Source organism: Pithys albifrons, chromosome 2 (genome assembly GCF_047495875.1).
Source record: "Pithys albifrons albifrons isolate INPA30051 chromosome 2, PitAlb_v1, whole genome shotgun sequence".
NCBI lineage: Eukaryota > Metazoa > Chordata > Aves > Passeriformes > Thamnophilidae > Pithys > Pithys albifrons.
In genome coordinates, this window is record NC_092459.1 from 38,688,195 (window position 1) to 38,700,683 (window position 12,489).

Consider the following 12,489-nt stretch of genomic DNA (forward strand, 5'->3'; position numbering starts at 1 on the left):
ATTCAAGAAGTGCTTTAGGTTTCAGACTGCTTTTAAGAACTAAGCCAGTGTATGGTTTATTTCTCACACAGTCAATGATTACTGTACTCTATGTGTTGTTTTCATTTTGTTTACCGCCTTTTTTCCTTACATAGCACCGTTTTGTTTCCTCCTGCCGAGTGGGGGGGGCGAAATAGGAAGAGCAGGATAGGAAAGCTCTAGCAGCGCTTTTCCTTTAGGGGTTGCTGGGGGAGGGAGGAAGCGAGTCTGAGGACCTCCTGCCCTTCAAAGGCGCAGGTCACCCTTCAGGGAGGGAACGAGGGGTCGTGTGGACGTGCCACAGGGGCAGCATCACTCCTGCCCCGGCCCCCGGACGCTCCAGGGACACCCTACGGGGGAAGACGTGGGGAGAGAACCACGGGGGTCAGCGGCACCTCGCCCGCGGGAGCGTAGAGACTGAGGAATGAGGGATAACGGGTGAAGGGATGGAGGGGTGAGGGACGGACGGATGGAAAGATGGAGGGGTGAAGGATGGACGGATGGGAGGATGTGGGATGCAAGGATGAGAGGTGGAGAGAGAAGGGGTAGAAGAATGAGAAAATGAGGGCTGAGGGACGAAAGGATGGAAAAGCTGAGGGCCAGAGGGCTGCAGGAGCGAGCGCCGCGCTTTCCAGCTGCTCCCCCTCCGCTGCGCGCCCCCGCGCCGCTCCTGGTCCCCCCCTTCCCCGCTCCGCCGCTGCGCGTGCCCGCGCCCGGGGCTGAGTCTCCCTCGCATCCTCCTCCGGCGGCGGCGGCAGCGCCGGGGATGGGCAGCGAGAGCGCGCCCAGGAGCAGTCCGGGCCCTACCGCTCCCCCCTGCTACCGCGCCCGCTGCTGCTCCTGCCCCGCCGCCCCCCGCGTATCGGGGGCAGCGCCGCCGCCGCGCCACCCGCAGCCCCAGCCTCGGACGGGTGAGTCAGCGGGCCCTGCGCCCCCACCCCGAATAGCACCTGCCGTGCATTCCCCCCGCTTCCTGCCCCCGCGACCCCCATCCCGGAGCGGCCCCGGGGATGAGCGCTGGGAGAGCAGGGCGGGTCGCGGGGGAGGGCACGGCGATCACCTCCGTCCCCGGGGGAACGGAGGGTCCCGGCCCGCGATCTTGCCGTCTCCACGGGTGCGGAAGGTCCGCGGGGCAGCAGCGGTGTCCGTGCGGATCCGTCGGGATGCGGGGAAAGGGGCTCCCACCCTGCTGCCCCTCCCGGGCACTGCTACCCATTCCCACGGGGATCTCGCAGACCCACAGAAGCGTAAAACAGACACCCCGACAGCCCCACTCCCCAGCTGGAGCCAGGACATCCCTGACCCCCAATTGCCTGCATCTCCCTTCCCCCCAGCACCCGAGGCGGCTCGGGGAGAGGGCAGCGCCTTAACTTTTGCAAGGGAGCTTTCGAATGTGGGGAGGCAAGACCCAGCTTAGCAGAATTGGCTGGTTCCCCCGAGTCACCCCGGAGGGAAGTGGCGGAGGGTCCCGATCTCGCTCCCACTCCCGCTCCCGCGGCCGCGGGGTGCAGCGGAGCGCGGCCCTTCTCGGGGGACGGTGGGCGGCTTCGGGCAGGACTCGGTTCTCAAAAGGGACTTTTCTAACGCTCCCCACAGTAAAATAAATAAATAAATAAAGTGGTGACGGGGGGCTAGAATTCTGTGCTTGTTCTGCTTTTGCTGACCAGTGCCGACAATGCAAAGGACGGGATGCTGTGGCTGAAAAGGGTTTTCTGGTTTTTATATGTCATGATACACAAGGCTGATGGTAGCTGGTATAGTAACTATCTGTATCCCAATAGTTCCCTGTGGAAGGTTGTTATGGCAGCAGCATTCCCCGCTTCTTTTATTTTATATCTCTGGCACAGGGTATTGTTAAAGACCTGGAAGCTGCCTTAAACAAAACAAACAAACAAAAAACCCAAACAAAAACAAAACCAAGAAAAACAAGCAACCTCTTGCCTCTTTGCCAAATAACCAACAAGTAAGAACATAAGATTTACAGTAAATCTTCAGTCCCTTCTCCAGAAGCTGGTGCTGTGATAACACTTATGACTGAAAAATATCTTTTTTTCCTCCCCCCTCTCAATTGCTACTTTTTGTTAAATTTTGTTGGAATTTTTCCTCTGTTTCGCCTTGTGATTTTTCATATTTCACTTATACTTTTTCATAGTATTCTTTCTTATTTATAGAGAATTTCTCAGTCCTGCATTACACTGCGTGAAGGGATGCAAGGAGCATCCACAAAAAAGGAAAGCTTGCAATTTTGTTGATATACTTTTCTGTATAGGTCATAGGATGATGAGTTTTCTTCTTGCAATACAGAGAGGAATCTGTATGAGACTCATCAGAATGGTTTCAGCACATCTAACCTGAGACAGCTGATGACAGTCTCAATAAGATGTAAAGGTTATTTAGGAAGTAAGTTTCTATGTCACCTTCAATGATCAGCCTATTCTCAGTCAAAATACATATAGTTGTAAGGGAAACACTGATTTTTATTTCAGTTTAGCCAGTTTTTTTTTAAAAGTGTCTAAACCATGAAACCTTTGATGAGGATGGAGGTCAAAAACATATGAAATTTACAAAGGGCTGTATTACTTTGCAGTTTTTACTCTGCACTTGTATAGGTACCATTTGTTGTCTTCAACCAGAGTTCACTTGGGCAGAGATGGAGTAAATGATAAGGACAGAAGTTCCTGTCCTGGTAGTTCACATATTTTTATTTCTGTCATAGTACTTGTAGACTGATATTGATATTGCAGAATGAAATGTTACTGAATTGTGGTATCTTGCTTCCAGTTGTACATTTTGAAATGTTTGGCTTGTCATTAGAAAAGCAACATGAATGTGTAATTGTTCACTTAAGAATAAAAAGAAAATGTTGTCCTGGGGTGATTTATGAGTTGAAACAGGCTAGATTCAGGTTAAATAAGTGAACTAAAATATTGTAGTGTAAGTGATCCGTAACTAATTTTCATTGCTTGCAATGAAAACAGGCATTCTTTTTATCTTCAAGTTGGAATTTAGAGATGCTGGAAGAGAGAGAGATGAGTATATATATATATATATCTATATGAAGCAAAATATATATATTTAATGATGGCCTAAACTTTTGCATAACCATCAGATATTTCCAAGGGAGTGCAAGCACATTTGTTTGTATAACTGTGGTCATAATTCTGATCCCAGCAAAAGTAGTATGAGATTCTCTATAGTCACTGCTGTGAGCAGATTCAAAGACATCTCTGCAAACCATTTTTGAGGAATCAGGACATGAAAAGATTATTTGTATTTTTCCCCATTGTCATAGCCGGAAGTATTTATTTTTTGTCTCATATGGAATATTCCACACTTTACCATTTCAAGCAGTGCTCAGGCCTGTAGTTCTTACCTTCTCAGACAGCTCAGCTGAGGTGATTCTGGTGGGAAATAATACATGTATTGCTTGGGGCAACTTTATTGTGACCAGATAATAGCCACATTTACTGGAAAAAAGTTTGGACTTTGAGTGATGTTTTCACACCTGATACCACTAAAATTTCATATTAAGGGATGGAAATAGCATGTTTCTTAAAATGGTATTATTTATTTTAAGGTTCTGATATGAAAGGGCTAGATGAATTTAATCAACGTGGAGAGTAGATGTTTCTATCTTAATGATTTAAAAATATCCTTAGTGACTTAAAATAACCTTAGGTTGTAAATGAAGAAAAGACAAATTTGGACACTCTGAAAAGGGTTACAACTGAAGTAATTTGATTCAAATGAACCTGCAGGTTGTACTTATGTGTCACTAGACAGAGGTAAAATGGAACAAAAAACCTGTCAAAAACTGTTGTCATAGGAAAAAGCACAGTATGAACTCTGAAAGACTATGGCTAAAATTACCCAAGAGACTCCAGTTTTAAGGAGATTGCTTTTGGGAGTCAGATGGAAAGAGCCCCATTGAATTCCATAAGCATTGATAGCTTGAGCATATGCTAAGAGAAAGGAAGGGTAATTCAACTAAGTAGCAAAATAATTTAGGGTGATAGTTACTAAAACCAGATTAGAAATACATGGGTTTTCTTCACTTAGAAGTAAGTCCTGGCTTCACTGAAAATTAATTGGATTCTATTTCTCTGGGACCAAAATGTCATCCTGAGAATAAAGTTTCAAGTGACTTTTGAAATATGCTGCCTGTTATATTTAATTTGATTTTAATTTTGTGTGATATTCTATTAAAATGAGGTTACCTTTGCCAAGCTTGAGTTATTAATTAGTTACTAGTAACCATTTTCTTTTTCTTTTTACATTTTTTTGGTCAGTTTTTCAGTAGTGGCAAGAAATACAAAACAGTCTTTCTGAAAGTGTGCACTCATAAGCTGAATAATTCAATGCCTGAACTGTCATTGTGCAATCAAATTTTTAATATGATGCTGTCAAAGTTATAAAAAAAAGAAAATCAAATGTGACATCATAGAATACAATGTATATAGCTGACATGACATCCAAATGTTTTAATTTCTGCCTGTTACATTTAGTGATTAATGAAGACAGATTCATTTCTTTCCTCCGAGGAAACTCCTAATACAGCATATTATATGTTCAGAAAAAAAGGCATTTATTTTCATAAAAATGTATATGATTTTTGTGAATATAAGTCCCTAATGTAAAGAAGATGAGATCACTAAAGAGATAATTTAAAGCCTTCACAAGGCAAACATAGAACTGAGATAATTTGTAACTGATGAGAAAAATTATTGTCAGAGAGATTTTCCAGAATGTGGTAGGTATGATCTTGACAAAGGACATTTTATTAAGTGTTCCTAACTAGGTATGTACCTCTGTCTAAAGAAAGAGATTAAACCACTGTTGTCTTCAAAAAATAGGAATTTCTGTAACATCTTTCTGCTGGTTTTCCTCCTAAATTAAGTATATTTAATGCTAATGAAAAGTACCAGATTGGCAGAAATGGAAAATAAAACTCTGTTTTCACCCAGCCTTTGTGGAACCCAGGAAGGAACAGGGCAGTGTGGTGATCCCAGAATGAGCTGTCATTGCAGCCCAGCTAGGCTGGCTATTTGACATGGGGAAAGGGTTTGCCCACCAAGATCTTCCAGACAGCTAAGGACCAATTTGCTCCAAGTGGTCAATGAACTGAGGAAATTTGTCTGGAATGAGGTTTTAATTGATAGTCTCAGCCTCTGTCATCCTCAAGGAAACCATCCCTGGTTGTGACTCCATGGGCACCTCAATGGATTGCGCGAGAAGCTCAGCATTGGTGCTTTCAGAAGCGCCAAGGGCTTTTTCAAGATCCTCTAAGAAATGGAGAGAAATACCAGTTCATTACACACAGGTCACAAACCAGCTTTCAAATCTCAATGATTTTCCGTCACTACTGTATGTTGCCTGTATTTGAATCAGTGAACTAGAGGTGAAAGGCTCCAAAAATGTGATTACCAATCCCCTGAGACATTTAGTTCTTCAAGGATATCTTGCTGGAAATACTTATTTGTATTTCAGAAACTGAAGCAGAGAGAAATTAATAATATACAAATATTTTTCTTTCCTAAAAAATGCTTTAACACTTTTTTTCCCCCTGATTTTGTAGAGATACTGTTAAGTTCATGTTGCCAGGTTCAGAAATACATAACTAATCCATGAGCAAACAGTTTTATAGTTTGTTGGTATTTCTTTAACACATAAAGCTGTGTTTTTCATCTAACAGTAGACTATGATTTAACCTTTCACTCCCACACCTGGCTAAATTGAAACATTCTAACACTAATGTTTGAAGTGTAGGTTTTTCCCCCTGCCCCCAATATCTGCCACTAACAGATGAAATAAATGCATAAATGTAAAAAGGTAAATGAAATAAACATCCATAATTTATAATTGATTTTTTATGTAAAATATTTTGTCTAATTTAAGCCTATTACTCTTTTGGAAAAACAAATCAGCCTAAAACTACTGTAATTGTTTTATACTACAGTCTAAACCTACTGTGTAAGTAATGCTACTGAACTAAGGAAAGCCACCAACACTGAAAATTAATATTTAATTGATAATCCAGGTATTCAAAAGCCTCTTGTCATTTCTGCGGATGTCTTCTTCCTTTTAGTTTGTCCGGGACAGCAACTACAGAAATTTCAGACTGACAAAGTGTGTTAAAGCTGAAAGCGCAGGAAAGCCTGTTTTCCCATTCCAGTGTTAGTTGAGAGGCGGTGAGAGACAGAACTCTATAAGGTCTAAACTTTGAAGGTCATGATGACATAAAACATATGCTTCCTTCAGAATTATTTCACTCACTGAGGCAATGACTGTGGGCTTTTTAAAATATGAAAGATTGGGGAATTTTAATTTATATTTGTTTAGAGCATTTATTTTTGCTTTATTTAACTAATATAACAATCCTAGAAAATATTTTCTGCACTTTCTATATCAACTTACTTCACAACCCATCTAGCAAGCACTACAAGATTAATCATAATTTGTCCTATTAAAATGTGCAAATTAAAAGTCTGAAAAAATGACAGATGTGCACTTCTTGTGATTATCAAAAAATGCTATCCAGTTTTGCATAACTTATATTTGATTGTTGATTAGTTTGCTTTAATGTTCAAGAGTGAGGGATGCTTAAATATTCTTTAAGGAAATAACTAAAAAGCATGAATCTAGTCCAAGATTAAATAGAATCATTTAATATTTGGTATCTTTTTTACTGATTTGAACTATGATTCAAGTTGAAGATTTGAACTACTTAGAATGAAATCTCACCATAGTTATGATCAAGTAATGACTGAGCTGAGTATCTTGTTTACATTTTTGTCATTTGCCCACAGTTCCTCTTGCAGCTTTTCTTCACTCACTTTTTCACCCCAGATGGAAATGCAGAATAGGAGTTCAAAATATTTTTAAATAGCTTTTTTAAAATTAAGCATCATTAACTTCCTGTATATTCAAAGACTTTCTTCAAATGAGTCACCAGATCTTATGAAGTCAGGTATCAACAGCAGTACCCAGAGTGGATTACAAATCAAGGACAGATGGATGCAGGTGGCAAATAGACCATGCCAGACACCACGGGGTGAAGCAGGCTCATAAAGCAATAAAAACTCTGTTTATCAGGGTGACATTTCAAAGGTTTTTTAAATTTCAGTTATCACCTTTTGAAATGAAAGATAAAAATTTAGAAGTCCTCAAAAAAACCAGTCTCTTTGCAAATTGTATTTTGATAGACTGAAATGTAAAATATTGTAGTAAACATACCAACATATCAGAAAAAAAAGTATTATTTAGAGGGATTTTTTTAAAACTAAAACTTTAGTGAAATTATTTCAGTGTAGGGGAGCATAGTGATTTTAGTTTGTACTACATATTCTGACAGAATAAGATTTCAGCAAGGTTTTTTTGGTGGCTTAAACAAGAGAAGAAACACCTTTCTTAAAATCAAGGTTGTGCTGGATGAAGGCATCAATTCTTATATTGTCTGTGTAGATGCAGAGTTCGAGGAGTGTGTGTATTCCAAGAAACTGGCTAATTATGTGCATCAAGTTACTCATATGACAAGTACTTTGACTTTTGTCAGAATTGAGTCCTTGCTATTCTTTGGCAAAGCAGTGAGTCTTGGCTGAGAGGGAAAGGGTAGAACCAGCCATAGAAACTGGTTTGGAATTCTCCATCAAGCTTATTTTTCAATAGAAATAATTCACACTTTGAAATGAACATTGACATTAGTATGGATCAAAAATAGAAGATCCCTAATTTAATTTGAAAAACAGAAAAACATAAAATTTCAAAATTAAGAATTTGAAATGGGAAATATTTTATGGTTACTATTGCTGAGTATTGCATTTCAATGGAATGAGAGGGCATCAAACTACATTTAGATATCAATCAAGTTTTTGCCTGTGTGTTATGCTTGAAATAAAATTTATCAGCCAAGGCTATCAACCTAGGCAATACCAATTTTGTTTTATTTATGCTGACAATAGAAGATTTGCACAAACTAGCTGCTTAAGACTGTTATTCAGCAGTTCTGAATACCCATAGTTTAAAGGCCAATGTTTAAAAATAATGAGTAAGATTGCTCTGACACAAATGCTAATTAGTTTATTGCAACTACCAGACTTAAAAAAAGATTTTTTTAGCAACCACATATAGATGAATGGAGAAAGAAAATGCAGTATTATCCAATAAATGCCATTTAGAACTTGAAATAACTAGGAGAGTTTCAAGTGAGAATGTTTGCCACAAACAACATTCACCTCAACCAGCTATGCTAAGACATAGCAAGTTAGGAACTCAGGGAAGGGATTGAACTTTGTTTCTTGGATGGTCTCCCTGCCTCTCCTACAAATGCTCACCAGCTACCCTTTCTGCACAGCAGTGTGCCTGGGGAGCAAAGGAATGACCCGCTGCCTCCTCCACAGAGCTTCCCAGGGCACACAGCTGAGCTTCTCAATGACTTGACCTCGCTGAGCCTCAGTGCTCTGTACATAGATTCCTGACCTGCTGGGCCTTCACACCAGCCCACATGCCCACCTACAGCAAGCTGGTAGTATTTGAGATTCACAGTAAAGAATATTTAAGAGGAAAGCAATGAGAAAAATTGAAAATAAGATTTAAAATATTTTCGCAATTAAAATCCACATAACTAGGTGAAGTTTGCTTCCTTAAGGTCCCATTGAGATGAAAAGTCTTCTTTCCACAGGCATCCTAGGGGAAGGCAAGTGCAAGCTGATGACAGTATCTGTATTTTTAAAGCAATCATAACCAAAACCCAAAATTAACAATAATAATCACATCTAGGGTTAGATCTTTCCAGACAATAAAAGTTTAAGCCTTGCATGGCAAGTGGTACCAATATTCAACAGGAATGAATTCCAAGTTGCTGGCACATTGGAGTGAAATCCAACAGCTATGAAACTCAAGGTGGAGAATTTTTACACAGTTGATAGTATCCCACATGAGCTTAAGAATAATTTAATTTCATGCAATCAGTGAAATAGATAGGAAGGTGGTTGCTATGTGTGTGTACATGTAAACTACAGTATGAATGAATGAACTCAATTTAGTAAAAGAACAGAAGTAGAGTCTGTTGCTTTAGGTCAATCTAGTTGTAGATAAATTTAAAATATTGATTTTTATTAATTTTTATTATGAAAAAGACAATTTAAAAGATTGATTATAATTATTTAATTTTTATTATGAAAAAGACACTGCCGTGGAAAGGTATTTCAGAACAGAAACTTGAGTTTTCTTGAAATACGTCCAATTCCCAGAGATGTTTTGGTGTGAAATTATCAAATTGTCTTTCATTATCCCCTGAAAAAACTTTCATGCAGCTCTAGATCTACAAGAAGTTTATGGCATCCTATTGGATATTACTGGGAAAACCTGCAGTTTTCTGTGTTAACATATATAAAGGCAACAGTCTGATCTACTGAACAGAATCACTGTGTCTTAACCATATAATTCTTTTACGGTATTTATATATAAGCATAAATATAAGCATATATGCATATATAATATATCTATATATATAAATATGTAATATGCATATAAATACATACATATGCACACACACATATATACTCCTTTTCTTTCTCATCCACAATAGCAGCTGAGCTCCTCAGGCACCCTACATGGTTAAAATCTTCTCTCTGAAACTCTTTGCTTCCCCCACCAACTCCCCTCTGCCCCCCCCCCCCCCCCCCCCCCTCCCCCCCCCAGTGGAGCAAATCCCTGGGGGGGAATTTATGAATTGATCTCTTTTCTTGAACTTTGTTTGATTGGCCTAATTTTTAATTCTATTTGCTCACATTACTATGCAGATATTTGTTCCTTTCATTGGGTTGTTATAGAATAAGTAATTTTGATGTTTGTGCTCCATTTTTGTAACTGCTTAATGCTGTATAATGGTAATGGATTATCTATAGTTTTCTGGTAAGTAGAAGAAATGACTCCAGAATTATCCACCCCTGAAGGTCAGAGATGCACAGCTACAAATGGAAGCCAAGGCACTGTGTTCTCAGTCTCCAGACACACTTCCTTGTATAGTACAAAATTGGTTTAGCACAGATTTTCCCCAAAATGTGGGCAAGAATTTTGATGCCATGAAGAGAAGGCAAAATGTGATAATCACTGGCTATTTCAGCAGCAATGAGAAAAGGCTGGTATAGACTTGAGAAGATAGTCACTGATCAGTTTAGATAGCAAACTATACTGTCTACTAGTATGTGCATATTTTTAAGCTTTCTACAAAGTATTGCTCCTAAATAGTATTTTCCTCCTGCTTCATTGCCACCTGTTTTCCTTTCTGGTTTGTTCCCTCTTAGTCATTACTGATCATTCATTAACTTCTCAGAAACTTTCTTCGTGCATTTTATTCCTTGTATTTGCTTTATTTCAATTCTTAATTTCCATCTTGGCCTTTGTATCATTTCCCTAATTATCCCTTCTTAATCCCTTCTTAATTATTGAAACATTCTTTTACTTGCGGGGGGAGGGGAAGGGGAGGAAATTTGAAGTTTGCACTAAAACTTATCTGTGGTGAACAAAGGCAAAATCCATACAGAGACTTACAGTTCTGTTGAGGGTTTAGGTGGCAGAAATGTGAGTTGGATGCTCTTGTCTGTATTAGCAACCAATTCAGCACAATAGGAGCAGAGCAGTAGATCAAAGCATCTGGTGTAGAGGTCCTTATATTTAAGTAAGTGATCAATATGTTTTACCAATTCTGAATCCAGTTTGTTGTTTCAGACCAAATCTTATTACCCTGAGTGTAGTTTAAGGCTACTTGAAGGACTAATGAGTTGAGATCCTTTTGTCCCCACTGCAGTTTATAGTACATTTGCTACAGACTATAAGCAGAGTTTCGAATTTACTTGAATCCATGAAATTGAATCCATGCATACCCAGGCTGCTTTGCAAGCCAAAGCAATGTATGGTAATCAGGACTCACTGCAAACCCACACTACTTTTCCTGGTCAAATGGCAGTCTCCTAGCTTCTCAACAAGAAACCACCACTTTGCCCTGAAATTTCACATTCCCAGCTCAGTTTTTAGTCTTAAAATTTTTATTTGCCTGTGTCATCAGAAGAACCTTGTCTTCTGAAGGCAGAATAAGTTCAAGAACTGTGTAAATATTTCATTGTTCTGGCTCATGGAATAAGTACTGCAATCTGCTACTGGTTCCTTGATCAGCTGTGTGAGGCACTAGGCTAAAGAGTAATTCACCTTGTGTGGGCGAGTACTTTTTCCCCTCATTCTGACCCTGTAGTGGCATGGTTCCTACAAGTGTGGCCAGTGTTTTACCTCAGAACAGTCTTTGGGAATAGTAGGTTACAGTGCCATAGCCAGAGCACGGAATCAGCAGATTTGAACTCAGACTGCCAACATTTTAGCTAGAAAATGTAATCCTAGTGTTTTTAGGACAGTACCAGCACATCTCTTCTGTTTTTATTTTAAAAGAAAGCTTTATTCCCTTTCTTGTTGTTTTCCCTCCAGTTTCTAAGAATAATTATTAAAAAAAATGTCTACTTTGCTAAAAAACTCTGAAGCCTGATCAGGTAGACGCACATCCTTCTAAACTTACACATGGTGCTTAACTCCTGTCTGGGTAAAATTTAAAACAGACTTTATGATTAACATTTCCCTTTGTATCAAACTACCTTTTCAGTGCCATGACATTATATAGTTCTCTGGGTTTCCCACTACCCAATCTGTGCCACTTACCTTCCTGGTGTTTGCCTATCCACTTCATAAACACTTAAATATGGATGCTTCATCTAACATGAGGACACGACTCCAAAAGTGATGTACTGAATTGCTCTGCCTTTTAGCAACCAAACACCTTTTTGGATGCAACCATCAAACACTGCAATGTCTAACTGACAGGTGCTTTGTTTATGAAGACTTTACCCTGAGTTAGGCTTCCAGTGCAAGGCATAGGAGACAGGTGGGTAAGAGAGGTAACCACAGAAATCAGCAAGTAGGAGGAAGGATAGCTTCGAGGAAGTATGGTGGAACAGTAATACACATAGAGCCTACACTTTAACACACTGGAGAAGTTTCTACTGTCCCCTGAAAATAAACATATAAGCTAAATCTACCTTCTCTCCAAAGTTATTAGAACATGCTGCTAATTGATGCCCAAATACACAGTAATTAGAGCACTTACCATTGAGGTGGATGACCTTTTAAAAACATGCCCATACTCCTGAGGTGAGAAAAAATTTCACTCACAGGGACTTTCAAGTGAGAAATGTGCCCTAACTACTGACTGAATGGTTATTTTGGGATGAAGTTAGTGACTTTCTCCCCTTGAAACCTTGCCAATTTGGATAATTGATTAAATAGCTAATGGAGCAGGAACTTAAACCTGACCCCCTTTCTTCACAGAAGAGCAGACTAGCATTAGTCTGTGGAGTCAATTGCTTGCTATTTGGCTGAATAAATATTTAAATCAAACTGAACAGTTCCAAGAGGGGAAAATTAAAAAGT

At 39.6% G+C, this 12,489-nt stretch overlaps 1 protein-coding gene across 1 annotated transcript in view; it reads left to right on the forward strand.

The window, feature by feature from the left end:
- The first annotated feature begins 778 nt into the window (after positions 1-778).
- Positions 779-12,489, forward strand: part of FUT9 (fucosyltransferase 9) — a 103,977-nt gene continuing 92,266 nt past the window's right edge. The window contains exon 1 of the mRNA XM_071548786.1: positions 779-929. Within this exon, the coding sequence (XP_071404887.1) occupies positions 785-929 (145 nt within the window). The 5' untranslated portion in view covers positions 779-784. The remainder of the gene's footprint in view (positions 930-12,489) is intronic.